The sequence below is a fragment of the Calypte anna genome, chromosome 9 (assembly GCF_003957555.1).
Source record: "Calypte anna isolate BGI_N300 chromosome 9, bCalAnn1_v1.p, whole genome shotgun sequence".
In the NCBI taxonomy this organism is placed as follows: Eukaryota; Metazoa; Chordata; class Aves; order Apodiformes; family Trochilidae; genus Calypte; species Calypte anna.
This window is the reverse complement of record NC_044255.1, coordinates 5,257,542-5,285,458: the sequence shown is the minus strand read 5'-3', so window position 1 is coordinate 5,285,458 and position 27,917 is coordinate 5,257,542. Positions and strand designations below refer to the sequence as shown.

The window sequence follows — 27,917 nt, the reverse complement described above, 5'->3', positions numbered from 1 at the left end:
CACAGTGAACTAGTCAAAAGGCAAATGTTTATTCGGTACACTGAACTTTAAAAAACTTTCAAAGAATTATGCAAGAAATATATTTAAATATAACAGGTGTTATTGCAATTGTGCTACATTACAAAATCATTTTTCTACTGTCAGCACTATCTGAAGACCTTAATGTTATATGTGAGATAATGTTACACTGACTCTGGCACACAGTAAGTGGTCTGCACTTCTGTTCAAACATCACTTGTGCTGCACCAGGTTGTTCTTGATGAAAAGATCAGCTCCTCATGGAACTACACCCTTTATGTTTCAGTAAATAAAAGAAACTGGCAAGGAATATGCTATGAACTGCTGTTTTCCTCAGCAAAAAAAGGGAAAATTGTAACATTATTTCAGGTGGAGATAAAATATCATATGAAAAACAGTCCAGGAGGTAAACTCCCTTTCCATGGCAAAGCAGCTTCTATTAATCTGACTCCCAATTGCTACAGGTACACCAAAAGGAGAATAACTCATAGGTCCAGCATTAACACATGAAATTAGTAAAAATACAATACATTCAAGTCTCTTGATTTGCTTATTGCGATGCTGCGCTGCATTACTGCTTCATATTCAATATATTGAAGAAGAGGTTCATAAATGACAAGTCCAAGCATTCAGAAGTATCACAGAGGCTAAAAGAAGAAACTGTAAATGTTTAGGGCAGGAAGTCAAAGGCTAAAACTCAAAGCCTTTGGCGCTGCAGAGAGATGGAAACAGAAAATAGGAAAAAACAAATACTGATTTCCCTAGATTAACTCTGCCATAGAATTGTAATACTGGAAGCATTCTAGGCATATTCTAAACAAGAGGTTTCATTATTCTAGTTAATGAGTGGCAAGACTTACTTCTCTTACAAGGACATCCACAGCCTGGACAGTAAGATCAATCTTAACAGAGATAACAAGCTTGTAGAAGTAATCCAAGCTCTTTTTCACAACAGATAAAAATATAGGTGAATTCAAGGCACAAGTATTTTCAAAATTTAAGCACATTATTTTCTTTGGATCTAGTAATACAAAGCCATAATTACATCATCAACATGCTGCACCCAGGGGCTTTTCTGTGCATTACTTGCAACAGCACAATCAGAAAATGATCACAGAATCACTCACACTCATGGACTTGCCCACATAAAGACACAGGCACAGACTGGAGAACTACCACAGGAAAAAGAAATGTTCCTGCAAATAGTGCTCTGGGGCTGTAATGTTTTCAGGGCCATATATTTGAGTAACATTAAGTTACAAGTAACATCAGTTATGGAAGACAGCTGACACAGGGCCAGCATGCAGAGAACAGCTGATTCACAAATCTGGTTTGGGGTTGGCAGGAGGCTGCTTGCTGTTTTTTGGCAATTTTCACAGCATTGACACAATCATGATAAATTGGCAGTGACATCCATTTTTATTAATGCCACCTGAAGTCATTCAACACTGAGGAAACTTTTGTGATAGACAAATCACTGCTTGGCCCCCAACCAGACAGCAAATTTCTGCTTAAAAATCTCATCTATCTTGTAGACTGATCTGTAGACAGATGTGATTTTCTGAGTATAGGTTGCTCAGATTTTTTTAACAAGGCACAATGAACCATTTCATCTCTACTTTCTTGTGTGTATAAGACTGCATTCAGATGAAAACATTCATTCTGCCTAGAGTAATCAAGTCAGAATTCTGAGTATCTTAATGGTCTTGAACTGGCTTTTGCCATCTTCAGTGGTAGGAAATAAAAACATCCATACTTGCCTAGGTAGGCAATAAGGAAAAATGAACCTTTGGTTTTCCTGAGCACTGTAAGACTATGACAATATATTCATCCTTATCCCTCAAAGTGCAGTGAGTTGACAAATGTGAAATATATTCATCACCTGAGTGTCAGCAGTTGGAGCTCCAAACTTAGGAGCATCCAGAATGTCTTGGGCTTCAGCAAGCCCAACCAAATTCACCAACACTAAACATCCTGTGCTTCCTTCTGCTGTCCCTCACCCTCTCCAGGAGTTTCTCTTGTTTCTGGAGCTGGACTAAGTTGATAGCTCTGCCTGCCTGCTGAGGGTGACTGTTCCACTACACCACCAAGCCTGGGGCAGAAGGGAAACTTGAAGTTACAGGGAGTGGGAGTGCTGCTTGTTTTGTCTTTGCTGCTCAAATAAAACAAAAGCAGGACAAATTGAGTAATTATCCAAGGTAATGTGGTAAACTCAACTATTTTGAAGGAGGAGGAGCAGTCAAGCAGTGGCCTTGCTCTCAAGCACAGGCAACCAGAAAGCAGGTGCTCAAAGCTTCTTCCAAACCTCTGTCAAGGTGGGCACCTCCTCTTCCTACAGTGTCAGCTTCTCTCAAAAATTTACGGTCTTAAAAATACTATTTAGGAAGCTCAAGCGATCTATGATAAAGGGTATATATCAACATAATCTGCATAAAGATACCTGTGCTTCAGAGAGCTGAAACAAAAGCAGCCTTCGATGAGAACTGCATCAGTGCCAATTAACAGTAATAATAAAAAAAACAGCAGTACAACTCTCAATCCTTGGTGGAAAGCACAGTGCCAGAACCTCAAAATGCATACCAGGCACATGGCTTGAAATTAATCATCTGATGATACAAATGAAAGAGGTGCCAGAAACTCTGCCTATTTCAGCATCACTAAGAAGGCAGCCTCAGGTAAGACTAAGTGACTACCAGGCCATGTCACCTGCTTGATGGTGGTAAAATGAGGGAATGCGTTGTGCATCTAGAAGGGGAAGGCTACAGGCTGCACCACAAGTTCTATTCAGAACCTTCTGGAAGCCAGGCTCCAAGGAAGCAAATTTCTTTCAAATTAAGGTCACAATTTTCTTAGCAGAAAAGAAGGATGTAGCTCATGAAGTAAACACCCAAATGGAGAAGGAAAACATTCAGTCTCATTTCTTTTAGGAGTGAAAAGCTTAAAATGCAATTATCTGTTTAGTGGAGTGAAATACTAGAAAACTCTTAAAATGTATTTTTTTAGGTGTGACTTTGGAGATACTTGAGCCTTCTTCCCCTGTATGGTTAGAGTGAAGGGACATTGTTGTGCAGAGCTACCACCCCTAGTACCATTTATGATGGAAATATTTTCTATTTTCTCTCCTAGCTGAGACAAAAAAGTCCAACGTTCTGCTCAAGCCCATGAACTTCAAGCAGCTGGATAAGCAGGGCAATAAGAATTTAAATCTCTGGATTCATATATACCTCAGTGAAATGCATTGGGGAACAGGTGGCTCAGGAATACAACTTCCATATTAATGCAACCTTATGGAAAAATGGTAAGTTTTTCGATAAACCGAAGTTGAATTGTTATTTTTCTAGTTCTACCAAAGTAGGCCACAAGTGCAAATTATTTAGAGTTAACAAGCACACAAAAATATTTTAGAAAGTAATCAGTGATTGATTTAAGGAAATAATTGCATTAATAACTGCCATTTTAAAAATGCTCCACCTGTGTAACTGTTCAGCACTGAATACAGGTTCTCAAGAACTGTAAGCAGAAGTTTTCTTCTGCATCTACATTTCAGCATTTACTGGTTCATTAAACACTGTCATTTTCAAAATAATAGGTAACATTAATAGTACATAAATTGGTAATAAAAGACAACTGTAAAATAAAATCTTCAAAACCATAAAAAGCAGTATCTTGTTATTTACAGAGTAGAACAGTATTACAAACACGGATTAAAAGATACCTATACATAAATGACATTGTCCTGCACCTACAGGTGCAGAATAAAAAATGTTTAGGAACAGTTTGGCATGACAGTCAACATTACAAGTCTTAATACAAACAAGATGGAAATCAAAGGAAAGGAGAAGATTTTTCAAATTGCATCTCTAATGGAGTGCTGCTACAATTTTGTACATTTTCTTTTACAATAATGGTATAAGCTATAAACACTTAATATACAGTATCAGTTACTGGGCAAAAACCATTGCTATCAGCAGACCTAATTCACAGGTACTGAAATTACCTTTTCAAAGTAACAAATGGTGAGGAGAAACACAAGAAACTTAGAAAAGGATCGATTTATCTGATTCATTTGTGTTGCATTACCAAGGGACTTTCTTTTTAGGGCAATGTGAAGGTACAGGCTCAGGGACTTAGTTCCTAATGACACCACTGATATACAGAGAATTGTTATTTTAACAGTATTTTTAAGATACACGAAGCAGTGTTTGGTATTCAGCCAGAAAGTGAAATTTGTGTCCCTTCCTGAGGTTACAGTGAATGCACCACAAGGTGCAGCTGCTGGTGCTCTTCAAAAGCCATGACCAGATGTTAATGAAAATGATGACTCCCAGTTTGGCACAGCTTCACTGAGGGTCAGAATTTCCATCTCATCAACAAATATTCTGGGAAAAGAGATGAAGAGAGTCCAGTGGAACCAATGACATTCCAGAGATGGTGCTTGTTCTCACCCTCCTGAGCAAGCAGGGAGGTCGGAACCCCAAGGCCAAGGTTGTCTGTGCAGAAGCCTCAAGTTTTTTTTCTGCCCTGGCACTGACCAACTTCCCTACTGGCTGCTGTCCTCAGAATTCCTTTGAAAGGCAGTTCCTAAGGTTTTTGGTGATTAACAGGAAATTGGCACACAAAAAATCCTATTCATTTTCTAAATCTCAAGTGCTATGTCAGTTTTTATGAACTTGTGCCTCAACTATATAACTGTGGTACTGTAGAGATAGAGACCTAGTACAGAAATCTAGGGAGGACTTGAAAAAATACCTTTACTAAAATAGTAATAATCATAATAATAATAAAGGTCAAAATAGAAGCACTTCCTAGGCTTCAAAATTATCCAGAACATGTTATGTGAGAGTTACCTCATATGGCTATGTGGACAGGTCCACAGATATGTTCCTGGTGACAGGAGGGACCTTTCCAGAACTTCTTTATCTGTGGCCAAGCAGCTTATACAGCAGTTTAACTGTGCTACAGCAAGTGATTGTCTGAAGACAGGACAAGAAACACTTAGCAGGTACTCTACCATGTTTGCAGATGAGATATCCAAAAGATCAATTTATATGCCATAGGGTACAACCTGAGTCCCTGCCTCTGTTATCAGGTAATTTATATATAGTGTGATACAGAAAATTGGAAGAATCCCAAGTTCTTCATCCTTTATTCCTTGAGTAGTATAAAGATATTTTGCAGTGAGCAAGGAGAAAACCCAGTGAGTTTCAGACTTCAGCTATACTATTCAAGAAGAACTGGGATTCAGGATTTGCTTCATAGATGTGTGCCTACACCCCAGTGGTCACTACTTCTCCATATCACGTGGCCTTGTACATCTGATGAACATTTAGCAACACATTTTAAGGTCCATAGTGCTAAGGCACAGCATTGTTACTGCAGGGTGCTGCAGTAGCTCATTAAACAGTTTCTCCATCAAAAAAGTACTCCTCAAAGATTTCAATACTTGTTCTATGTAGCTTGTGTTGTTTGCTTGGCTTTTGTTCGTTGTAATTCCAAATGGTACATGATCTACTTGGTTAAGCCACTAATCTGCTTATAAGAATGCTGTGCATATGAAATATATAAGCTTTTTTAATTTGTAGGCAATTATCATAGATGACTCTTTGGAATTTACTTAATTATATATTCTTCCAGTTAGCAGAACCTTAAACATCTTGCAGATATCACTTCTTAGGGGACAGGCACATATGCTTGTGAAGGCACTTTCCCCAAAAAGCTTCCAAGGTTTTCACTGCCAACCACACACAGGGCAAACTTTCTGAACATTGGTAAAATGTACAATTACTGCTCTCACACCAGAGCCCACAGCAGATATAACTGAACTCTGGTTACTGGATAGATTTGTAGACTTGTTTTGTAAGTTAAATTAACCCTTTAAAGGCACAGGATAAAATTTTCATATGACACTTTGGTAAGGAAAGAGCATTTTCCCACTTCAGGAATCTTTAAAAAGCCTGTCTTGCAGCAGACCACTGGATTCAGTCATGCCATCTTCTGTTTTTTCAAGGCAAAGACTACAGTTTAAAGCCTTTTTCATTATATCTATGAATGGTCACACAGCCATGATAGGATACTGGCCTGGGCATGGCTGCTACTCCTGTGATAATGCCCGTGGCAGGGTCATAGCAGAGGATAGTGTCTGTGGCTTCACCATTTTCTCTTCTTCCACCAAGGATATAGATCTTGCCATTACACACAGACATGCCACAATTCTCCTGTTTCATAACACACAAAGGAACAGATGATTATCACAAAGAAAGAGACCTCAATTCCTGCATGCTTACCCCAGTGTGTTGTGACTACCACGTGTAAACAGCCTGGCCTGTACCCTTCCCTCCTGAAAGGACCAATGCAGAAAGCACAGTAACTGAGGAAAGCAGCAGCACAAACACAAAATACTGTTTCTTCACTACTCACAGGCTCTACTTGCCTTTAAAACTCTGAGATAAGGAAAGGAGAACAAAGGTTTTCAGAAAAATGGACACATGTAATTAACACATGTAATTTAAAAAAATGGGAACAAGGAGAGGGATCTTAGAGGAGTAACAGATAACACAAAGGGATGTAAACAGGGGAGAAAAAAAAAACATGACTAAGACAAGAGAGCATAAGAAAAAGAGCACTGTGTCTTACTTAAAAAGAGAGGATTTTATTTCTTCCTTAAAAGCAGGCATAGAAAAAATATTCCATCAAATAGATAACACAGATCAAAAAGTCAGGAATAAAGGGAAGGCCAGGAAAAAAGAATAATATTTATTTTAAGGTAGATACAGAGTAACTAATGTTTTAAAAACCTAGGGAAAAGAAACTTAATACACAGGCACTTTACTACTGTGGGGACACATTTTAAAATTCTGTTTGGTGTTCCAGATGGTGAGGTGGCACAGCTCTTGCTGCTGAATCAGACACTTTGTGCTATACTGTGGGTTTTTTTCACACAGCCTTCAGTATTTGTTACCTTGAAAGGCTTTTATCAGTTTTAAAGAAATTGCTGCCTTGAGTCTAAATTTTAAAAATGTATCAGAATTGGACAGAGAATTTCTAGACAATTAAAACATAATCCATTATATTGTTATACTATTCTCCAACAAAACAGTGAGTGCTCAAACAAAAAGACTGGACTGGGTAATACTGACACCCAGTTGAAAAGCTGCTGGTTTAGAAACTTCTGTGGGGTTTTGAATTACACAGCTGAAGAAGTTAAGCAAGAATGGAATCAGAGATGTAATTTTAACAGGGTTAAACAAGAGTACACTATCCATGACAAGACATTAATGTAAAAAAATAACTACCTGTCTGCTAAATGTGTTCTGTACATGCATCCAGTAGTCCTCAGCTGGATCATAGCAGTATATTGCTTTTGTGAGCCCACCAGCAACATAGATGAGGTTGTTCAGAGACACAGCTGTGATACATCTCTTTGCAATGGGGATGGTTGCACGGAGCAACCAGGAGTTGGTATCGGGATCGTAAGACTGAACCTGAAAACAAGGCCATGCATTTCGGATTAAAAGTCTAATTGACATAATAACCTGGCACACACACACAGGTCATACAAAGAGCTAAAAATGCTACACCTAGAGGTCAGTATTTCACCATGTAAAAGCTGTCAATACAAATGCAGGTCCATTTATCACTATCTTAACAAGCACTATATTCAGCATCGCTTTCCCCACACTCTCATTTAAGAAGCCATGTAACTTGAAGCCAATGACAAAACCAAGGAGAAAGTCCCCAGTAGCAGCATGGCACTGAGTTAATCTTTTCTGCTCTGTATTTTTTGTCCTGTAATAATTCCATACTACATTCAGCAAACCAGTTGAAACAGATCTGTATCTGTGGATAGAAGTTGCCATCAAAACCAATTAACTGACCTTGTCAGAACACGTGTTGTCATCAGGGCCACCACCAATGACAAACAATTTGCCAACACAGCTGGTGACTGCTGGAGAACTCACAGCTTCTTTAAGGGGAGCCACCTCTGTCCATCGGTTGGAAAACGAATCGTAACACTCGACACTGCTGAGGCGGTTCTGCCCATCGTACCCCCCAACAACATACACCTAGGCAAAGGGGCAAAACTAACACATCATTTTCAGAGTACCAATTACATTTAAATATTAATTAATATAAAGCTGCAAGAATCCTAATTTACTATGTTTGTGAAGGGATACTTCCCAAACATTTTTAGTTTATACACAGGAGAAAAAGAATACGGTTTACAAATAATAGGTCAAGACTACCTAGAGAATTCAGTTCAGTCACATGTGAAATGACACTGGAAACACATCAAAAACATAGTGTTAATCCTGATAAACCTTCCTATTTGAAATCCATTTGTTTAAAACATCACTTGTCTGCATTTCTCTATTTACGGATTACATTCAGACACAGAAAAAGTCCATCTGAATTTCCTTTTGCTCAGTGTTCTATTTTTTTCCTTCTTGCTTACAAAACCATTTCTTTCTCTAGGTTTGTAAACTTTACTTTGCTTTTGTTTCTTTCATATTTAACGAGAGCTCCTTATTACTTGTGCCTGACTTCTTCTGCAAATCTCATCTCCAGAAGTTACTCACTCTGAGACACACCACATGCACCTCTTTTCTAACTTTGATTTATGGAATTCTCACAGGCAGTTGATCCCAACTCCTCTTGTTATGCTAAGACCTACGTGTCTTCAAAATAAAGCCTCCCACAGCATATATTTAGGTAATTTTAATATTAAACATTAAATAAAAGAGCACAGAGCTGAGATCCAGACCAGTACCAGTTTCTGTTAATTACTGCATAAACTATTAAAACTTTTGACAGCACTTCTGAAGCACTGGCAAATTCAGATGCTTCTTTGCCTCCCCAAAAAATTGTTTCTTGGGGATAAGACACTTCAATGACAAAAAAAATCCCAAGAATAATAAACGAGGGCTTAACATGATTTTCATGTCCACAGATACTGTCTGACTGAGAAAGAGCCTCATTGTTTAAAATACTCTTTTTGTTGAAAATATCTATTTAAAAAATACTTAGCAAGAGCAAAATGAATACTAAATATGTACACGTTTTCTCCACTCTTTTCCTATATACAGCAAACATCCCCACTATAAAAAGAAATAAATCCATATACTTCTCTTACTTTACCAAGAAGAACAGCCATTTTATGGCGCCATCTGCCTTTATTTAAGGAGGCCACTCTGATCCAGATATTCAGCTGAGAGTTATAAATCCAAACATCCCGGCTATTGATTCTTCCACCTGGAAAAACAAAAATATGTCCATGTGAATAAATTCATAACAATGAGAAACATTACCTATTAATATGGGTGGCTACAGTGAGCAACTAAAAATCTATATCCTCTTCAGGTGAAATAAAGATCTATCTGTATTCATCAGACTAGGAAGTCTGTTGCTGGGGATTTCAGACATGGAAACATACACCAAGCTGTTTTATTTAGTGACCACATTAGATTATTTCTTGAGATTGGAATGTATTTTAATGGCTTTTTGCTCATGCTATTCACATTTCCTTTAGTGCCACTACCCACCTGAGACACTCAAAAGAAACCTTAACACCAGCTGCTCTCTCTGGCTCCTGCATACATCTCCTTTGCTTTACATTTTGTTCAAGTGGCACAGGCACTACACATCTAAGGAGACAGGTTTTTTTTTGGTTTAACTAATACATGGGGCTCAGTGTCTCAGCCATGAGCTCCACCCTATAATTTACCTTTGCTAAAGGCTGAATTACAGTTGTTTAAATACCTATTGCTCATTTCACTGTTAGGTGGCTGGTATAAAGGTGTTAAAAGGAATTGGTTCCCATTTTACATTCCTACCACACAACAAAGCTTTAACTGTTATTCTTTTGCAGTCTGGGAAGCCATTGGATAGGAGAGAGTCACCAGCAGTGCTCCTAAGCAAACTAGGGTTTTTAACCAGCACACAGCACCTTTTGTAGCAGTGAAAATGCTGCTGGAAAAAAGACTGCTTGGAGTTTGTTGCGTGTCATTTTTCCAACTGCAGCTGCCATCAGGCCACTACCATATTTTTAAGCAGCATACTTAACAAGCATGAGCTATTCTCCTTAAATACAACTGATATCCTGGAAGCAGCTGCAAAAAATTAATACCAAGCAAAAAATCCAAGAAAACACTTTTGTCTGCAATAAGAATGGTTTGGGGCTGATGCTCACACTCTACATCCAGAAAGTGACTTCGAGTTGAGGTCTTCTGGAAATTCACAGTACATAAATCTATTTCAAAACAAACCAAAGCCAGTAAAAAGAGTCTTGAATTGTTTAGGATTATTCACCTGAAACAAGAATATCATTCCGCAGGGCACACACTGCATACTCAGACTTGGTAAACTCAGGAAGTTTAGCCAGGGATTTCCACTCTCCTGTGACAGGATCATAGCACTCAGTATATGGCAAATTAAACCCTCCAACTCGTTCACAGCCTCCAACAACAACTATCACCTCAGAATAACCAGTTGATCTAAGAAAGTGAACACAAAAAGCCAAGATGGACAAGGTATTTATTAGTACATGGAGACCAAACAACATTGTTTTTAAAACTGTGTGGAAAAAATTCGAAAATTTACTATTTAGCACTAAAGCAAACAAAAAAGAAGGAGGAGTTATTTACAACAGTCAGAGGTTTTCAATGTTTCCAGCTGTCTCATTACACAGTAGGTTACCACACTGAAAGGTGTTCTGTGTACATAGTGGAGTTGCACTAAACAACTTCCCATGTAAATATCAAATAATTAAAAAATACAGAAATAATATTATAATGTTATTTTCCTTTGATTGTGTACAAAGCATCAGAAACAGAGTTCAAGCAAGGCCTGAGACAATGAGATGATCAATCTGTTTCACACTGAAGCCAGTCATGCCCCCATGAATGTTAAAACATTCACAGTACTTTACATTCCTTGAATATTAAAAAGTTCAAAATGTTTTATGTTATTTCTGGGGAAAAAAAAAATAGAAGAGCTGAAGAGAGTCACCAAAATAAGGAAAAATAAAGATCTTGGAGCCAATACACAATCTTAAAAAGTGAAAAAAATCACATTGACAGAGGGGAAGGTTAAGGAACACCAAAATAAAAAGTCAAGCCTAAACAAAAAGCTGTAACTCAGTGTGAAAAACTTAGGTATCAGACAGTCTGGTGTACACAAATAAGCTTCTAAATACTGCCCCACACTTTTACGCTCCTTCTACTTAACCTGATGCTTCTGCATGACACATGCTGTGTATTTACAGCAATAACAAAGCTCTTTACTGAATCAAGCAACCATCTCAGACACCCAGAACAACCCATGACCAAGATTTTTACCTTCTCTCAAATTTGTCATTTCTTGTGAGCAACTGTCGAAATCCATTCTTCTCAGGGCATTTTTAGATGAGAGGACTTTGCCCTGCTACGGTTATTTCAAGCACTGTCGTCTATTAAATAAAACTGAATGCAAAGTTGCTTTATTTTTGGTAAGCCTTCCTGCAATGAACCCCCTACAAGTGGTCATCTCCCTCATACCCATGCTGACTGCATCCACAATAAAAGTTGCATGATCTGCCCCCAAAATTTCCAAACATGAGCTTAAGCACATATTACCTTATAAACCCTGGTGACATTTTCCCTGGTTTGAAACCAGGAAGAAAACTGTCAGCCCTTCTGTCGCCTTGTTACCACACACCAGAATTTAAATATCCCACATATTTTTCCACTCAGAACACAGTAAATAGGCAAAGGCAATGCTCAATGACAATCTAAGATGGTACAATGATAAAATTTATCTGAGGAAACATACTTACACACCTGAACTAGTCAGAAGAAACACTCTTCAGCTTTGACACCATGCTTGCTCCTGGTTTCTGTGTATTTACTGTTTTTTACTTTTTTGAGGAACAACTCTGAAAAGAATCTCTCAAAGGATAAGAGAGGGGAAGTTCCAGTTGCCAGCAAAGCATTACCCAGGAAGAGAATTTCCTTAAAAGCAAGATACTCATCTCATAATTTGCCTGAGAAGCAATCCCAAATCCATCAGCTAATGCTACGTATGAAAGAAATTTGTCTATTACTGTCTAGGTTAGAATCAAAGCTTCACTTACTCAAAAGCTTACTGTACCAGATAATCAGTCCTTATTTTAAAACTAAAGGAACCAAAAACTAGAGAGAGCTCTTCATGAATTGCTATGATGGGAGTTTTGCTCTTTAAATATTTAGCACAGTATTTCAAATCCACAGAAAACCAAAAATTTCCCAAGTATCTTAGTTCCAACAGAACCATGTACTTTTCCAGTCATAAAACACTTTCTCTGTTTTATTTTCTTGAAGGAGTCTTGAACTGTACAGATTTTACAGTTAGTTCCAAAATATATTCTTGCAATTGATAGAAGCACATCAGTTTAAGAACTTGTAAATGTGTTAGTACACAAAAACCATACAGGCAAAGGCTAATTCCAGAAAAGAGCTAAGGAAACACTTGAATGGAGTGTAGAAAAAAAATAAAGGATTTTGGTATATCACCACTTTTTTCTTAACACTGTTAATTTACCTTTGGGTAGCAAATTGCATAGCAAACAAATCTAACATGAAATAAAAAACCCCCAAACATCTCCTTGGGGAAAAATAAGCGACTGCATTAAAGCTTTCTAAAGGCAACCAAAAAGAGGGTATTAAAATATATAAGTGTTATAACATCTAACTGATTAAAGAGGATGCTCATGTATTGTTATCAGACACCTAAGCTGAACTCCGTGATTGGAGAATTCACAGATATATGAAAATCTGGAAATCTTTCGAAGCATACAGTAGGAAAATCCTGTTTTGTTTTGTATATGGAAATGTACTCTTGCACACTGCCTGGAGATTTGCTGTGTACCCAGCTAGGGCCAGGAGAGGCAACCTCAAGATGTCACTATGTCACTGCAAGCTCTTTCAAAAGGCCTGCAGCATACACCAAGGATGCCTCCTGGCACACAGCACAGAGAACAGCTAGGCAACTGTTATGGCATTCTTTAGACTTCTGTTTACTTCAGGTAACTCTTTAGTGGCTTCAAAAAGGAAAAAAAAAAAATCAAATGTGAATTGCAATCCTCAGGTTCTTAAAAAAAAAAAAAGGTAGAAACCACTTCACCAATATGTGCATACATTTAAGGAACCACAGTTTCCAGAAGTTTAGGTAAAAACACTAGCGTGGGAATTTCTGATCCTGCAGCCTGTCTCCTTTTAGAAACAGCTTGTATAAGAAAAGAAATTGGAGGAAGGCAAGAAAGAAGCAAAAATGCTCTCCAGTGCGCTCTCCTCTCCAAATGCCCGAGCAATGCCCCGAGAAGGTGTGGTGAAAAGAGAGTGCTGGAAGGGATACCTGGTAAAAGTTTTAAAACAAGATCTGGTTTTGCTACAGGCAACAGAAACAAACAAGCAACAGAAATAAATGACAAAGAACTATTCCATGAATGTAATATGGAAAAAGGGAAAAAATTCCTGCCGGGAGGCCAGCCAGTTTTTCTCTTTGTAAATTAGTTCTCTTGTTCCTGCCTACTGGAATCCACAGTGCAGTTTAATAAGCTCAGCAGTAAAACCAACAAAACCCACAAAATCCCAAGCTAAAGCTCCTCCCACCCCCAGCTTCACAAGTCCCCTCTGTCAGGCATGGTCCTTCATTTACAACAGGGAACGCTACAGTCAGGCTCCTCAGATTCTGAAGCAGATACACACCACACACTTTGACATAACTATGAGGGCTGGGCAGGTTTCCTTTCTTTCTCAAAATAATTAATAAATAAATGTAAGAATTTCTTCTCTGGACTGAAGACTGGAAAGCCACTAGTGGGGCAAATGCTTGCCAATGTTTTTCTCCCCATAAGCAAGCCCTGAACACATGCCAAAAAAACCAAAAACCAGGTTCCCTACAGAGTGACTGCACAGCAAGCACACATCACTGAGAGTAAAGACTGAGGAGTAACTCCTAACACAATCTGCTGATGCAGAGCAGGTCACTGAGTCATCTTAACGTTACATGTGATTTTACAGCAGCTCCAGTCAGCTGGAGTTAACAATAAACTGCCCTGTCAAGCATCATGATGGGGTAAAGCTTTTACTAGGGAAATATTTTTCAATAAAAAAACCTCCAAACCATTGTTGCTCATAAATGCCACAGGTGGACTCTTCCTCATTTCTTCTTGTACCTTCAGCCATCTATTTGTGTACCGTATTATTAAGCAGTAGCAATTCTGAATTACTAAAATGTCACTGAATAAGCAGGAAATACTTCAGGAACTATTTTGTAATTCCTTAAAAATGCAAGATTTAATTTCTTTACAGTTAAGAACCTGTTGTTCTGCTGCCTATTGGCTATTACAAACCCATGTACTACTTCATATGCAAAGTATTTGTGATGTAGCAAGTGAATATTTGAGTATATAACCGCATCCACATCCTTTGTCCTGTGCTGTACACTTCCAGGATTTTGTTATAAAAAGAAGGTTGGGAAATTAGTTTACCTGTTAGAGCAAAGTTCCTTCGAGACACTGCTATCGTAGGAAGTAACTTAAGATCTCACCCAGCAAACATTAACTTCCAGAAAACACTCACCTTGCAAGGTAATGTAACTTCACTTACCTAATTAATTATTTCATAGCAATAAAAGTCATCTGTGCAAAAAACTTAATTATGTACATTTTCAAGATACATGTTGGGAGGAAGTACAGAACTGTAGCTGTAGTGTGCCCAGAATGCAAAATAAAAAAATCTGCAAGTGGTTTTTCTCTGGGCACATGTGTATCAAACATATGGACATAGAACTATGTCCTTCTCCTGCAGAAATAAGGAAAAAAAACCCCACCACATTTCCTCACCTGCGTGGCCTAGTTCTAGGAGACATCATCTCATTCCCAAGGATATGGTATCTCCTGGCTTCATGCAGCAGCTGATAGCACTCTGGGGAGTTCTGGATCAGCTGGTCCACTTCCACAGTCTGAACAAAGTAGTTTGGGTGCAGCAAGGGGAGCCTGACGTGTGTCAGGAGCTCATGCAGCACCGGCCTCCGCAGATCCACTGCGCGGTACACCCAGCGCATGACGGCTTCAAACACCATCTCTTCCTTACTGATCACCAGCTCATCACTGCAGATGTAATCAATGAGCTCGTCCTTCCCCAGCTCAAGGAATTCTTCGTGCTGGGACACATCCTCAAACGTCTGCAAGGCAAAATTCCTGCACTTCGTGAAGAGGGTCTTCAGCGAGTGCGTGTCAGCAAAGCGCTGGATTCCCAGGCAATTACAAGGATCCAGCTGCTCCTCCAGGAACTTGGCACAGGCATCACGTAGGACGCTGATCTGGAAGAGGCTCGATGTTTCAAACAGGTACTGCACGTTCTCTGTGGTGATTTTCACCTTGCCAGTATATACGTACTGTAGAAAGCAATCCATGGCTTCAGCAAAAATGCCATTGATCTCCACCAACATCTCTCTGCTTTCCCTGTGGTCGTTACAAAACATGGCTCTAAAGTAGCTACTGCAGGCTGAGAGCACCGCTCGATGGCAGGGGAACTCCCTCCCTTCCACACAGATGATGACATCGGTGAACAACCTGCTGTCTCGGAATTCATTGAAGATCTGCAGAATGCTTTCAGCATGGGATGATCCTGAGGAGAAGTCGAAGAACTCGGGGCCTGTCAATGACTTTGGGTCCATTTCAAAGACTTTCCTCTTGGTTGCAGGGGAATCTCGTATCCCACTCTCCTCTCTATTCAGTCTGCGTCCCAATATTAGTACCATTGTTACATCAGTTGGCTAGAGAGTCATTGAGAAAAGTTTGCAGCACGTCTCCTTTGCAGCTACAACCTGAAAAATCAAGACACTTCTGTATTCAGAACACTCCTGGTACATTCTTCATTTCATTAGGAGAATTAGACAAAATAACTTGTAAGAATTGGTAAACTTTTTGGCCTTTGCTAGAGGAGACACATTATATTAGAGGGTAAATCACCTCGTGCAGGGCAATGCAGCATTATCTGCAACATGTTAAATAAAAAACCACAACCACTGAACAGGTGTCACAGATGGCAAGTTCTCAGTGTCCCAGCATCACTGGCATTGCATTGGTGTTCAAGCTAAAAACAACCCAAGCTCTCAGCTCCAGCAAATCACCCAGCTGACAGAAGCCAAAGCTTTCCCAGATACAGATCTACAGCTTGAGCTGTACTCATTTTTCAGTGTAATCCTTGTTCCCAGCTGGAGCTTCCAAGTACTATTGGAACACCAAAATCTTCAAAATACAAATGCAGTTGAGAAATCACTCCATTTCATTATGATGTCTATCCTGGTGAAATATCATAACTCTTACAATACCCATGTTAAGTAACATCATCATCTCAAGAAATAACCTTGACCATGATTGTTTACCCGTTCATTCCTAGCATCAAAAAATTATTCACCTATAGTCTAAGACTCAAAAATTAATTTAAACTGCTAGTGAACAGAATTAAGTTTCATGTGTAAAACTAATGAAAATAAGAACTCAGGGCAACTTACTGAGGACAGGGAAATTTTCTGTCTGAGGCAGGAGGAGGCTGGGCAAAATGACCTCTAAGGCCTGACACAGGGATCACTCCAAATGCATGTAACATTTATTCCTATGTCTACAAGGACATGTGCTGAATTATGCTGAACCTTCAAAATGACATTTCTTTTCATCCTTCCAAGAGGTTATGTTCAGTCTCCCTCATTCCCCACGTACATAAACACCAGCTCCTCACAGCAATTTAGTTTCCTGACCTGCTGGGATCTTTAGAGTTGCACACCCCATGCTTCAGCCCCAGAGGTGGAAAAGCAGAAGGGAATCAGTGCCTGAAGCTGAGCTGCTTAGTGCACACAAGAGCAAAACCCAAGAGGATTTACCTGCCTATACCTTCTGTGTATATACAGGTATTCCACATGATTGCAGGCACTGCACTATAAAGCACCAATAATTTAGGTAATTGAACACAGAGATCTCTTCAGTAAGCTTAAATAAAGAAAAAAACCCCAAACTTTTTCCCAAAGGCAACTGCTGGAAATTCTTGTATATAAAAAAAATAAATACAAAATCCACTGGATTGCTTGTCTGAGCAAGGGTCAAGCAGCACAGACTTTAAGTAAATCAGAGTCTACCCATTCAAAAAACTGGAAAGGAAAAGGAAAATCAAATGACGCTTTCTATCAAAACGTTTTTAAAATACTTTACAACTACAGACACAGCTCCAACACAGATGTTTTTCTGCACAGGCACATTTCTAAACGAAGCTAGGTTCATTCACCATAAGAACAGGCTCCTGCATTTCCTTAATCTACATTGTCTGTAGGCTTTTCTACGTGCCACCTAAGAGCTTAATTCAGAGGCTGGTAAATGAGGTCAATAAAATGTTCACCCTGGCACCTCCTGTCAGTAAATCCTCTGATACAAATGACCTGGGTTGCACCAAACTCCTCCTTCATGCAGGGCAACATCCTCACAGATGTCACCTCCCTCTCTTCATCTCCAGCTCTGGCAAACCCTAACTCCCTTCTTGCTGGCAGAGCTGTTTAATGTCACTCCTGCACCACTGGAGCTCCTCTGGTCCCCCAGCTGCAGTGACAAAAACAGCAGAGGAAACACAGAGTGGCACTGAGGTAAGGCCCTCTGGTCACACCTGGCCACAAGGTGCACTTGAGCTCTACCTTCAGAATTCACCCTCAGGGTGCATTTTCCAGAGTACCTGAAGCTGAGATGGGTTCCCGCTGTTCCCACTGGAGGTAGCTCCCACTGGAGGTGGTTCCCAGCCTCACCTCCTCTCCTCTCCCCCTGGCCAGATTAGTATTAGCCTGTGAAGACAGAAAAGGAGGTGCTGGGTCCAGCCAGCTGCCCCAGGAAAGGGCAGGAGCCCCAGCACAGCCCACAGCATCCCGAGCTTCCAGGTATTACAGTATTAGTAACAGCACCTCAAGGTAAAGCAACCAAACTTCATAAATCTTTATTCTCAATCGAGTGAACTCTTAACTCAGGTTTGGCCAATTCCAGTTATTTGCTCTGTGATCTCAGAGAACATGATCTGTAGATGTGCTTCATCTCAGGTCTGGTTACAGCAAAAGAAAGCAAACTCCCAGCTCTATCTACTGCAACACACAACTGGGAACTCAAAACACGTGCTCCAGCTTGCTTGCTTCTTTTAAAGAGGATTTAAAAAAAAAAAAAAAAAAAAGTGCAAGCATAAGCTTTCCCTTCACCAAAAAAACCCGCAGCATTTATGCTCCCTTCTTCTTTGTGATACAAAAAAGAACAAAAAGTTACTGGCTTTAAAAGACTTAAAATTATTCTTGGTTTACAAGAGAAATTGAGAATGTGAAGGTTTTTTTTAAGAGCAACAAAGTTTTAAAAGTAATTAATAACAAGTAACCCAAAATCAAGAGTTAGTAAGCTGATTGTAGAATCCTTTTATTTAACTGTAATATAATGTAAATATATATGGGGGGGGGGTGGTAAAAAACTATACTCTAGATACCAAGACACAATAACAAACAAGGTAAAGAGATGCGTCAAAGATTTTAAAGTGCCCTCACAAAACACCCAGCAAAACCAGGAACTGATTGGGCCAGGACTTGTGTTTGAGTACAACAAAACAAAAACAAGCAGCAGAAACGAACACTTTTAAAATGCGCATAAATCTTTAAATAACCTTTTTTTCTAAATGAAAAACCACACACTCACTGCAGAGGGGGGAGGGGGGAAAAGCAAAACAAACCCAAACTCTGGGTACTGTTGTTGGTGTGGAGGGGAAGGAGGAAGGGAGGGAGGGGGGAAGGGAGGGGAAGAACCCACCGTCCTCCCGCCCGCTTTCACTATCGCTTTCACGCACCACCGGGGCTTGTTTACAAAACAAAAAGCAGCAGAACAACGGAACAAAACCCGCAGACACCGCACCCCCCGGGACTCTGCGGCCCCAAGACTTCCCGAGGGTCCCGCAAGCCCCCGGCCTCCGACACGCAAAGACCCGCAAAGACCACGCAGCCCCGCCGGGGACCTGTACCCAAACCAGGAGGGAGTTTGAGTAAATAACGATGTGAATACTGCACTGATACAGAGACACGAACGTCGGGAACTGCGTGCGCTGCCAGGGCGCTGCAGGGAGAGGCTGCGGGACACCCCCGGCCCCCCGCAAACCCGCGCAGGCAGCCGCTCCTTCACTGCCAGAGTGGCGACGGCTGCACCGGCACAAAATGGCAGCGCCCGGAGGGGGCGGAAGCGGTTCCCAGCGCGGGGCATCGCGTACGCCACGCACGGCGAAGCGCACGGGAAACAACGGCGGGCGGGCGCCCACCAGCCCCGCACCGCCATACCGGTGAAACCGGGGGTCTCCGTGGCTCCGCAGCCTCTGGGACGAGGCAGGATATCTCGGGGGGCGATCGCAGTCCCCGCACGGTACCAGACAACACCGCATTCCCCCTCTCAACTTTCTCCCTCCCCCTTCACTCCCCCTCTCAACTCTCTCCCTCCCCCTTCACTCCCCCTCTCAACTCTCTCCCCCCCCTTCACTCCCCCTCTCAACTCTCTCCCCCCCTTCACTCCCCCTTCCCCTCCTCCCTCCGCACCCCTGCGGGCTCTGCGCACGCGCGCTGCTGCCGCCCCCGCGCGCGCGCGCGCGCGCCCTCCATCTCACCTTCACCGCGCGCCGCCCTAGCGACAGCGCCACCGCCCCCCCTACAACACAGGGCCCGGCCCCGCCCCCCCGCCCGCCAACCAATCCGCGCCCGGCCCTGCGCCGAGGCCCAGCCCCCCTCTGCCCGCCCATCCAATCCGCGGCAGCGATGTCCCCGTTTCCCCCCTCCTTTCCTCCCCCCCCCGCCTCCCTCTCCCGGGGGCAGCGGGGAGACCCGAATTACGAAACGGCACCGGGGGGCTCCGGGCACCCCCCGACCCTCCTCGCCGCAGGGGCTGTGTCGGCCGCAGCGCATCATCCGCCGAGCTCCTGCTGCTCGCAGGGGGGAAACACGACCCGGCCGACAGGTCCCGGGGCACCGGCGCTGCCGAACAGCCCCCCCTACCCCTCCGACACCTCACGGCCGCGGCAGTCGCCCCGCGTTGCCGGTTGGGCTGGCGCCCTCCCCCCCGCGGTGGCTAACGGTTCCGGCCGGCCCCGCGTCCCGGCCCCGCAATAGTGGCGCCTCAGCAGGGCCCCGCGCCTTCCCCGGAGGCTCCCGGCCCGCCGCGGAGGCCCCGCCGCCGCCTCCCGGACCCCGCAGCCCGCGGTGCGGTTCCGCGCCTCCCTGCTGCCCCCACTCACAGCCGGGAACGGGCCCCGCCGCGCTGCTCCCCGCGGGAGCTGCCGCCCAGAGGGTCGGTTCGGGTGGGGAGCGGAGCGGAGAGACGCGGTCCGGTGCGGAGCGGTGCGCTCGGGCCTCCGCCGCAGAAGGTCCCGCTGCCAGCGCCGCTCAAAACAAAGGGGACGGCGGGGCATGTGACCTCGGAGCCACCGCACATGATGTCACGGCTGCTCCGTGCGGCCCTGGGAGCTGTAGTCCCGCCGCCCCGCCCGCTGCCTCTGGTCCCTCAGTCCCGGGGCAGCTGCCACAGATCCCCTCTGCGGCAGCGTCCCGGGAGATGCGGGCACAAACGGCGAGAGGAGGCGGAGAGGACCCGAGACCACCAGCAGCCCGCGGTCATCGCTGTCATCTCCCCCCGGTTGCCGGAGACCCCGGCTTCCTGAGCGGCCCCGCAGCCCAAGCCCGCACAGCTTCCCGGGGAGGGGGGTGGGGAGGCAGCCAAGTTCCCGTGTGCCGGCCTTGGGAGCCCGACCGCAGACCCCCAGCAAGAGCCATCTCCCAGGCTGAAGCAAACCCCGGCTCTCCGTGCAGCTTCTCAGGCAGGGAGACCCAGTTACAAACTGTTCGACAGAAAAGAAATCAATCAGGATCTTGTGTCTGCCTGAGCTACATCTCCGCCTGATTAACACCGAATTCTCACCCAACAAACCTTTCCGCCACTTCTCGGTCCCTGCTGACCGCAGAGAGGCAGAGCCGGTGCCGTGAGGCTGGGATGGCAGGAGCGGGGCTGTCGCAGCCGGAGGTCGCGGCGGTGGCACTCAACTGCGAATAGAAAAGCAGGACCCTGGTGTCATCGCTGTGCAATGTCAAGAGCAGGTCTGAGCCTGTCCTCGAGTCCAAATTCACTTCATAACCAAACTATTTGGACACCGGCCCATGCTCCAACACAGGCTCATGGAACATGCCTGGGAGTATGGAAATTTATTTCTGCTCTGCCCTTTAGCATAAGCAAACTTGTAAGTCCATAGTGCAGAGCAGAGGGAGAAGGGACGTGCAGGTTGAAATGAAGTTCATTCCCAGGTAGGACACGAGGCCTCATCAAGGCTGCAGAACTGAGGTACCTGCATTTGCCTTCCTAGAAGGATGAGCTCCCCCTCATCCCTTACTGCTGAGGGAAAGGAAGAAAGATCATTTTTCTATTAGCTTATTAGATTATTTTTCTATTAGCTGCCACCAACTTCACTCTCCTACACGTCAGATACCTGTCCTAGGCATAATATATCTTTACCTTTCACTGAACCTACAGTCTTCTGACTTCAGGATATCCCTCCTGTTGTTTCCTTAGCCCGTCCCCAGGGAAGCAGCAGCTGCCAGTGCTCCTTCCCTGGAGCTATTGGAAGAGCAGCATGTGCTCAGGACTCCAAGACTGATCCTCTCGAGCAAACCAGTCTCATATTTTCATTGGCTAGATGAGCTCTGCTTTTCCCTGGGGTCAGGTAAATTGCAGCTTTGCAAAAGAGAATTACTAATTAAAAAGCTGAGTTTCTGAAAACAAACTGAAAATGTCAACTGATTTTAGCATGTAAATTGTTTTCACAAAGATCTTTAAAAATGTCATCCATCTTCCTGCTGAGCTAAAACTCAGAACTGCTTAATGGATCTCATTCAAAGTGAGACCACTCAGTCAAATTTTCATCCTCCAGCTGGAAAAGCAAGGACTCCAACCAATGTAAACAGCAAAGAGAAAATCAGGAGATAGGTCGCCTTCTGTAGTGCAGCTGTGTTACAGTAACTTATTTCCTCCACCAAATATAAAAAATATTCATAATCTGAAGCCCAGTTTGCTACAAAGACATTAAATATAAAAAGTGTAAGACCTAAGAAAAACGTTTTGCTTAAAATAAACCTCTTATCTGATATATCCTTTCCTCTGCCCCAGTCCTTTAAGTCCTGGGGTCAATATGACTATGCTGAGTTCATCTCAGAAAACGGAATTGGGTTAAAGGAATAAATCATGGGAATGAAAAAAAAAGAGGGTCAAGATATCTCTGAAGTGGCTTGAAGGAAATATCTGAAGAGAGTGGCATGTGGCAAAAATACTTTGTGTGAAGAGGGCAAATGGAGCATTTAAAAGGAAAATCCTAATTAAAAATACTCATTGAGCAATCAATTGTTTCATAAGGTGCACATGTATGCATGCAGTCACATCCAGGCACTTCCAGTTCTGAAAACCAGCGTCACCAAGGATGTCTGAAATTAGGGATACTCGAGTTGCTGGTACATCCTATTGCTCTTCATTCCTCTGCTGGCAGAGGGATTGGCTGTTCTTTCTCAAGCTGTGCCAAGCATTTCTCTGAAAATAAGCAGTTGCACACTGCCTGAGAAGCTAAAGCCAATTATTAAAGATTACTCATTTCTATAAAACTTCATTAATACTTTTTTAACAATGTAAAGTACTTGTAAAGCATTTAGGGCAATATTTTCAGAAGAGGTCAGTGATTCTGGAGATTCTGAAAGCATCTGAAGGGCACTAGAAAGGTTGAAACCTAAAATTAGAAGCCTGCACAGAAATTTTGGCATGCATCCACCAACACTGAAGCATTTTTCTGATGGTGTTGAGTTTGAATATCACCAGGGTCGGGCGCTTTTCAGATACATTTCAACAGTGCTGTTTGCCACCTAAATGGGTCAGAAACTCCATGATTTCTTTCTTTTAGTACCTATTTACTGCTAATGGACACCACTCCTAACCAGTCAGGGAAGGGAGAGAAGAAAGGTAAAGGTGAGCAGGAGTAACCCAGAGCAGGAGCTAAAGAAGAACACAAAGAGAGAAGGAAGTATCAGCACCAAGTCTCTTACCCTCATCACTGATCAGAGAGGACAGAGCAACATTAAACACTGAATTCTGACTGCAACACGGGGACTGTATCACTGTATAAAAGATTGAATTTAGTTAAGATGAGGATGAATGCAGGCTAAAAGCTGACAGAAAATAAGTAGCACCAGGGAATGTTATGAAGAGCTGTGCAATGGATGGAGCAGAGACAAAAACAAATCCTTCTCAGCACAAGAAGTGAGAACAGATTCTGACATTGCTAGAAAAAGTTCTAGTGGACAGAAAGGTTCAGAAAGGAAGAGGTATTGGTGAGTGACAACATCATGGCAGATCCTGACTCTAGTAGGCATAAAATGTCATGGCAGAGCCACTCAGCAGGATTGCAAACAATATTCAGTACTGAGCAAAAGGAAAGGTGATGGTAAAGAAATTTGTGAGGAAGAGCAGAAGAGTGAGGTCAGTAACTACTGAGGAATTTGCTTTTTGAGTGTGCCAGGAAAACACTGTAAGATACAGTGACAAGGAAGAGGTGTATGCAAATACCATTAAAAAGAAGAGACTGGGTTTTGATGAGAATGAAGGTACAACATAGATCCTTCACATGATCAAAGACCACTCAAAGGCATGCAGAGAAAGCACCAAAACTTGCTAGAATTCTTCCCTTGACTTTGCATATTTACCATGCCAAAAGTCCTGTGGGGCACATTGACTTGAGCTGGTCTGCTGGGTTAATGAGCAGGTAGGAGCTTTTTGGGTGGAAGGCACTTCTTCAGGACCAGCCCCTTTCAGCCTCTCCTCTTCCCATCACCTCTTTGAAATGACAACCACCCCAGGAAATGTCATCTGCAGCATGGATTTCTGTGCTGGCACCTGAACAGCAAAGGGCCCTGGCCAGCCAGCACTCCCTCTCCCCAGACACCTCTTATTCATCTTTTCCAGTTCCACTGCCTCCTGCCTGATTTTAGAGCTCTCCTTTTCCTCTGGCCCCACACGCTGCGCATCCTATCCCCTTGCTCAGCCCAGCAGTGCTTCCCTGAGTATCCATCTGCAGCAGTCATGCAGCAGAATGAGCACAGGCCCTGTCACAGGGAATAAAATGGGGCATCCTCATTCATCCCTATAGGTGCAGTGCTGGGTGTTGGGTGCTGTCCCTTCACTCCTGTGCTCAGTGCTGACTCCTACTCAGCTGGAGAGACACCACCACTGCAGAACCTGTACTTGAGTTATGCACAAAACCCACCCACAAAAACCAAGCCTGTGATTTGTCTTGCCTGTCCCTCCACACACCCTGCTGCTCCCTTGGCCAGCCCACCTTCCTACCCCATGCAAGTCCCCACTCCTCCTCTCCATCCTAGGAGCCACTCACAGCCTCAAAACAAGGCCTGTGCCAAGAGTGCTCCTGTCCAGAAAGTGTGTGTCTCGTTTTTCCAACTGGTATCTCCCATCTCCCAAGCCTGGGAGATGTCTATGGGAGTGTAATTGCAGAGCTGAGAGGAATGAACATTGCATCACTGCTGCCATAAGCACTCAACAATTTCTTTTTTAACAGCCCTTACAGTATCGAGACACCATGAAACCAGTACTTAGCCAAGGGAGACAGAGACTCATGTTTGTCTGGTCCTTCTCTTCAGGGAGAAATATGAAGCAAAGAAATATAAGTTGTTTGAGCCCTTGCTGGCCACACAAGCTTAGACTTGAAGGGAGTTGTTCCTGCAGAATGGCCCGTGCAATCAGTAACCTAGCAAAAGAGTGAAGTAGGTGCCTGCAAAAACAGTTCCCTGAGCTGATGTGATGTTATTGATATGTTCCCACCCAGCCCCATAACCTCAAACCCAACCACAACCCCACAACAGTTCGCTTTAATATTTTCTCACAGCAGTACTTTTTCACACATCCCCACACCACAGCCCTTCCTGTTGTGCACCACCACTGCTGAGCACCCAGCGGCAGAACTCCAGCTCTCTCCTTCAGCCCCTCCAGAGATTGCTCATCCAACCCTTTGCCAATGCCAGGACCCTTACACAGGTGGGAACATTGCACCTTTTCATCTCTCAGCCCCTCAGGTGTTTCACAACTTCAATAAACCCTTTCCCTGACCCCAGTGACCATGAAAAGCTTTGTCTCCAATGAAGCAGGAAACAAGGCAGGTTTCAGATATTATTTGGACCTGCCATGTGCACACCACTCTCCCAGATTTGGGAATCACAGGCTTGCAAAGCTACCAGTGACCTCTAAGCTTGCAGATCCATGCCACCAGTTATTTCTGGTGCAATACACACCCCTCTGGCAATAGGCTGAGGAATGGATGCTAAGTTTACAAACTGGTTAGCTTGCACAAATGCTCTGGCTAGCCCTATGAGGGACCCTGGGAGAGCTTCCGGTTGCAGGGTCAGCCACCCTCCATGCCAGGGAGATCTACCCAGGGGTGTGATGCTGCTGCTGCTGTGCATTAGCAGGGATGCTTGGGCAAATCTCTAGGTGACTTTTGCCATCTTGTAATTTTGGCTACCCCTTCACTTTGGTCATCAACAAAGCCCCATTAGCTGAAGTGAAGCCAGGAAGAGTTAGCTCCCCAGGAGCTCCATGATGTCTTCCTTCCTCCTCTGCCTGCTGCTGAATGGCTCAGCTCCTGCTTTCTAAGACACAGATAACTGCTCCTGTTATCAGCACTGTGGTGCAAAGCAATTTCCCTCCAAGCTGACCAGCAGGACTTGGTTCTCAGAGGATGGAGGAGCCAGGGGGTACCAGAAGGATGACTGGCAAGTCTGTCCTCAACTCTCAGGCTTCCTGCACACAGCAGAGGAGCACAGGAAAAAGCCCCTGACTATCCAGAAATCACCAGCCTGAATGCTGCTGCCTTGTCCAAAAGTGGTGGCTGCCTTGGGCATGGGTGGGCAAGGAGCTGTACCAACACAGCTGCTTTCCAGCAGCACTCAAAATCCCAGCCCAGATCAACACCCTGGTCACCCCCTCCTTTGTAAACAAGCTTTTGAGCACCTGCTCTAAGATCTAAAATGGGACTGTTCCTGGCCCTGAAATACTCCTATGGAAATTAGTTGCCTGCTTCTCTAAGAAAACCTTTCAGCTCTGTTAAAATGTTAAAGCAGACTATAGGAACTTCAGATCAATGCTTCTGGACAAGGAGTTGTCATAGAAAGTCAAGCAAAAAACAGTTGTCAAAGTACTCCCAGGAAAAACACTCTTTAATGAAGATTTGCAGATTCCAGTGCAGTAGCTAAATCAGCACACAGTTTTGCCAAGAAAACATTGTGAAAGCTGTGGTTTGCTCTTCCATCCTAAGCCTTCCCTACCCATCTATTTCTAAGCAGTATCATTAGACAAAATTTACTGTAAAACTAATATTGGTTAGCTGGTGAGCCCCTGATCATAAACAGATTGTACTCTCATGTCACAGCTGGCTACCAGACTGTTCTGGCATATTTCAATCTGGTACTGAACACAAGAAAAAATGGAAGATGTAAAACAGTATACATAAATATGATAGGCTTTCTTGGCCTTTTTGATTACCAGTTTTATGTATAGAAGACAATATTTTGTAATTTTAAAAGGGGAGGAGAAATGAAATGAGGATCTGGTCATTCTTGGAGACAAGAAGCAATAAAAAGGTGAATACATGTCTCACTGCTTTAGATGTTTGCTATATTTAAGATGTTTATTTTTTCCCCATAACATTACTCAACTGAATAATGTCCCTGTTTTTAATAACACAGAAACACATTAATAAGAGTATGAAATTCCAAAGCTCTCTGGCTTTATTTCCCTGCAGCAGATATGGGAATGTAAATCACATGGGAATATTAAAAGTCTCCATTCTCTTGCATTTTTAAAAATCAATACTGAATGGCAGAAGAATTAAAGTAACAGTTCTAAAACTAAAACTCTAACATTAGTAGTGACAAAGTTTTAAGTTACCTGCTTTCTCGAGTCTAAGATGACTTTGGTCCCCTCTTTCTCCAATGTCCCATGTCCAAAATTTCCCCTGTTGCCAGCTGCACCTCGACTCCCTCCTGGGGCTCAGGAAGGAGGCAGCAGGCAGGGCTGGGCTCCTCCTCCTGGCCCTGATAGCAGCCAGCACAGGGATCTGTCACCACTTCCAAATTCAAAGCCTTCCTGAGCTCCTGGTCTGCTGCAGCTGTCCCAATGCCCTACATTCCAGACAGCTTCCCTGATGGATTTCACACCCCGCAGCTGACAGCTACTCAGGAGCTCTCCCAGCACCTCCTTGGCTGCTCTCTTGGGCCAGCAGCCCAGGTGGGCAGCAGTCAGGGAGGGGACATTCAGGGGATGTCACTCAGGGATGTCACTCAGGGGATGTCACGGAGCTACTCAGCTCATGTGCTCACATCTCATCCCATGCTGCCAGAGCCTTCCCTGCACATTCCTGTCTGTCCTGGGCAACCCAGGGCTGGCAGGGCCAGTGCTGGCCCTCCAGGCTCTCTGGGCTGGAGGTGATGCTGAAGCATCCATTGAGTCTCAATGCATCCCAGCTGAAGAGCTCTGGGCCAGTTTTGGGCACCCACCCCCAGGAGATTGGGGGGAGCTGAGTGGTGCCGGGGGCTACAGGGTCCTGGAGGCCCCAGAGCCCAGGGAGAGGAGAGCCTGGGACACCTGGGAAAATCTCCTCATGACTTTTGTCATCTTGTACTTCTGGCTACCCCTTCATTTTGACAATCAATAAAGTTTCATACAGGGAAGTGAATCCAGGAGGAGTTGGTTGACCGAGAGCTCTGTGATTTTTTCCTCCCCTGCATGCAGCCTGCAAGTG

General features: G+C 43.5%; 1 protein-coding gene across 7 annotated transcripts; it reads right to left on the bottom strand.

Annotated features, from left to right (window-relative positions):
* Window positions 1–10: 10 nt before the first annotated feature.
* On the bottom strand, window positions 11–27,148 carry KLHL24 (kelch like family member 24). 7 transcript variants are annotated; one of them, XM_030456609.1, is made up of 9 exons: window positions 27,065–27,148; window positions 21,005–21,117; window positions 17,754–17,859; window positions 14,876–15,861; window positions 10,324–10,508; window positions 9,149–9,267; window positions 7,893–8,081; window positions 7,311–7,499; window positions 11–6,233 (listed from the first exon to the last, which is right to left on the bottom strand). In XM_030456609.1, the coding sequence occupies exons 4-9, from the start codon at window positions 15,793–15,795 to the stop codon at window positions 6,033–6,035; spliced, it is 1,803 nt and encodes a 600-aa protein (XP_030312469.1). In that variant the 5' UTR covers window positions 15,796–15,861; window positions 17,754–17,859; window positions 21,005–21,117; window positions 27,065–27,148; the 3' UTR covers window positions 11–6,032. The 7 variants fall into 7 exon arrangements, with proteins under 7 accessions (XP_030312469.1, XP_030312468.1, XP_030312470.1 ...); XM_030456608.1 differs by lacking the exon at window positions 27,065–27,148 and having other exon boundaries at window positions 21,005–21,193; XM_030456610.1 differs by lacking the exons at window positions 21,005–21,117; window positions 27,065–27,148 and adding an exon at window positions 19,372–19,437.
* Window positions 27,149–27,917: the final 769 nt, after the last annotated feature.